The sequence below is a fragment of the Neovison vison genome, chromosome 10 (genome assembly GCF_020171115.1).
Source record: "Neovison vison isolate M4711 chromosome 10, ASM_NN_V1, whole genome shotgun sequence".
Lineage (NCBI taxonomy): Eukaryota > Metazoa > Chordata > Mammalia > Carnivora > Mustelidae > Neogale > Neogale vison.
In genome coordinates, this window is record NC_058100.1 from 50,300,487 (window position 1) to 50,303,792 (window position 3,306).

Consider the following 3,306-nt stretch of genomic DNA (forward strand, 5'->3'; position numbering starts at 1 on the left):
TTGATACTGTCGCTTTCAAAGTAAAGGAGAGAGGTCAAGTTGCTTATGAAAACATCTTGGATTATGGTAAAAGCTGGGTAGCTTTATAGCAGTTGAGATAGCAAATATTTCAGGTTTTGCTTTTAGTGTATCAGTTCATCTCCCATCTTGGATCAGACCCAAGAGAGAAAGTCTCTAGATTTTTCTTTGCTATTGAATTTGTCCTCTCGTAGTTGTTTGGTCTCATGTTGTAGAAATATAGATTTTATTTTTTCCCTTTCTTCTTCTTTTCATCTGCTTCTTTGGTACTTGCAGCCTGCTCCGTGATTTCCACTCTCTCCACTGGCGTTCCCATGGGAGGCCTTCTGGGGTCCTTGGTGTCCGGGAATGATATTCGAGGCATATTTAAGTGCCTCACAATAATCCTGGGTTTTTGTGCGTTTTGATGCACATGGATTGGTGGTAGGTCTCTGAAAGGCACCAACACAAAAACTACGGGAACTCTGAGGTCTGGGGTCAGACTGGGTTGCGGTTGTCCACGTGTCACTTGAAGATACTGCCCAGGAAAGACCTTGTTGAAGGGGTAGCTCTCTAAAGCCGCCTGAGCTTTTATGTTCCGATTCTCTTTTGTCTGGGGAAGAGCATCAGTGAAATAAGATTTCACTCCCGTTATCCTGTTGATTTCATATGCGTTGTGCCTATCAGCCAGTGCTCTCCCGGTTAAAATGGGCTGGAAAACAGTGGGTCCTGAGACACCACTCACAAAGCTGTTGAGGAGAGAATGCCAAATTCCACCACTTATTGGGCTCAAGGTGACCTGTGGCCATAAACTGGCCAGGCTCCGGAGAGCTTCCCGGTTCCACGCCGAGGCAGGAAATTCGGCCTCAGTATGATAGAGCTGAGAAAAGTAAATGCTGAGAGTAACATCTGGATACATTATTAAGAAATTGTACATTTTGCTGATGCAGCAGTGGTTGGCTTCATTACAAGGAGAGTTGTTGGAATACAGAATGATATGCCTGATAGCATTGTTTTTGTGTCGGGCTGCGTCAAAATAACCATTCATCTCGAATAGCATCGATTCTGGATGGGTATTGTTCTCAGTGCAACTGCTAGCGTGGCCCTTTTGCACCAGGCTTCCAGAAGAAGTTTTTAGCTTATAAAACGTGAGGTGTTTTGTTTGAGGATACACTGGCCCGTAAGGGAATCCAAAAATCTGATGAAATTCTGTATAGGGAACTCTTGCTTCTTCACCTGTCCGAATATGGTAAGGACAGTTCAAACAGTCTAGAGAGAAGCTTAGCCAGTAATAAGGTTTTACTACTGTTCCACGATTTGCTAGGTATTCTTCATATAAGGGTTCCATTGCTAGATTTATGGTCTTCTAGCTGCAACCCTAAACAAGGAAAAGAAATTATACGTAAAACCAGTGCAGGAAAAACTAAAGAAAGTGCATTGATTTATTGAGCCATACTTTTCTTTAAAGAAGGTAGCACAATAGCTATAGCATCTGTGATTTTTTTTTTTAATTTTATTTATTTATTTGACAGAAAGCACACGTAGGCAGAGGCAGGCAGAGAGAGAGAGAGGGAGGCAGGCTCCCTGTTGAGCAGGGAGCCGGATGTGGGGCTCGATCCCAGGACCCTGGGATCACGACCTGAGTCGAAGGCAGAGGCTTCAACCCACTGAGTCACCCAGGCGCCTCAGAGTCTTTGATTTTTTTTAATAAAGTTATTTATTTATGTATTTATTTATTTGACAGAGAAAGATCACAAGTAGGCAGAGAGACAGGCAGAGAGAGACAGAGAAGCAGGCTTCCTGCTGAGCAGAGAGCCAGATGCGGGACCGATCCCAGGACTCTGGGATCATGACCTGAGCTGAAAGCAGAGGCTTTAACCCACTGAGCCACCCAGGCGCCCCAGCGTCTTTGATTTTAAAAGATAGTTATATATAGGCATAGATGAGGAAGCTCAAGATTCATCTTTGTTCATTGAGATTCTTGGGGTGTGGGGAGGAGATGAAAAAGAAAGGCATAATGCGGCTTTACCTGTTTCACAGATTGTGAGACGACACAGCAAATGGGTTAACAGTGCAAGCTCTGGAAACAGACTGCCTTGTTTCCAATCTGGGCTCTGCCCCTTACCGGCTCAGTGACTTTCTGCAAGTTGTTAAAGTCTGGGAGTCACAGCTTCCTGGTCTATAAAGTGAGGATGAGAATAGTACTTACCTCTCAGTAAAAGGTTATCTGGGGGGTGAATAATAGAATACATATAAAATGCTTTATTATGGGGGCGCCTGGGTGGCTCAGTGGGTTAAGCCGCTGCCTTCGGCTCAGGTCATGATCTCAGGGTCCTGGGATCGAGTCCCGCATCGGGCTCTCTGCTCGGCAGGGAGCCTGCTTCCTCCTCTCTCTCTGCCTGCCTCTCTGCCTACTTGTAATCTTTCTCTGTCAAATAAATAAATAAAAATCTAAAAAAAAATGCTTTATTATGTGTCTGACTCATGTTAAGGACTCACTAAAGATTAGCTCTTAGTAGTGATAGTACAAATCCTGGGATTATCTAAACAATTCTTGTTTTTGAAAGCCTAAACAAGCGGGGGTTTTGCAATTTTGTTTGTCATGTTCTTCCTTTGTCCCTTTCTTTCTTTTTTTTTTTTTTTAAAGATTTTATTTATTTGACAGAGAGAAATCACAAGTAGATGGAGAGGCAGGTAGAGAGAGAGAGGGAAGCAGGCTCCCTGCTGAGCAGAGAGCCCGATGCGGGACTTGATCCCAGGACCCTGAGATCACGACCTGAGCCGAAGGCAGTGGCCTAACCCACTGAGCCACCCAGGCGCCCCTGTCCCTTTCTTGAATGATATTATCTAATTATCTGCATAGGTTTTGAATGTGCTTGCATTTAAAATCAGCTGTTTCTTCAGATCAGTGGCAGTAAATTGAAGCTAATTATCCTTTTGGGGAAAGGATCATGGAGACTTCTCGTGGGAATGCCATTTGAGTATTCTTTGGGTAGTGAACACTTTGCTATTTGAGGGTTTTATTTCCAGTGGGTGGGTCTTGTTAGAACATTTTGGAAACTTTACCATTCTGGAAAGCACATATGGTTCTTTAGGATATTTCAAGTGAATAGTTTCTGGGATGTTAAACCACAAAAGTTGAGGTCTGTAAGTAATGATTTTTTTCCTTTAAACAAAAATTACTCAGTTACATTGTTCCCACGCAGCAACCTAGGGCATTCTAATATAGTTTCAAGAACATTTTTAAATAACTTTGTATTATTCAAGTATTATGTATTTCTTGTAGGATATTTTTAAAAATGCTAATAC

General features: G+C 42.8%; 1 protein-coding gene across 1 annotated transcript; it reads right to left on the reverse strand.

Annotated features, from left to right (window-relative positions):
* Positions 1-203: 203 nt before the first annotated feature.
* APOBEC4 (apolipoprotein B mRNA editing enzyme catalytic polypeptide like 4) lies at positions 204-1,382 on the reverse strand. The gene has a single exon (XM_044266292.1). The coding sequence runs from the start codon at positions 1,343-1,345 to the stop codon at positions 245-247; it is 1,101 nt and encodes a 366-aa protein (XP_044122227.1). The 5' UTR covers positions 1,346-1,382; the 3' UTR covers positions 204-244.
* Positions 1,383-3,306: the final 1,924 nt, after the last annotated feature.

Excerpts from the sequence above, each read along its gene's own strand:
- APOBEC4 (XM_044266292.1), bottom strand. The coding sequence starts at position 1,345 with ATGGAACCCTTATATGAAGAATACCTAGCAAATCGTGGAACAGTAGTA.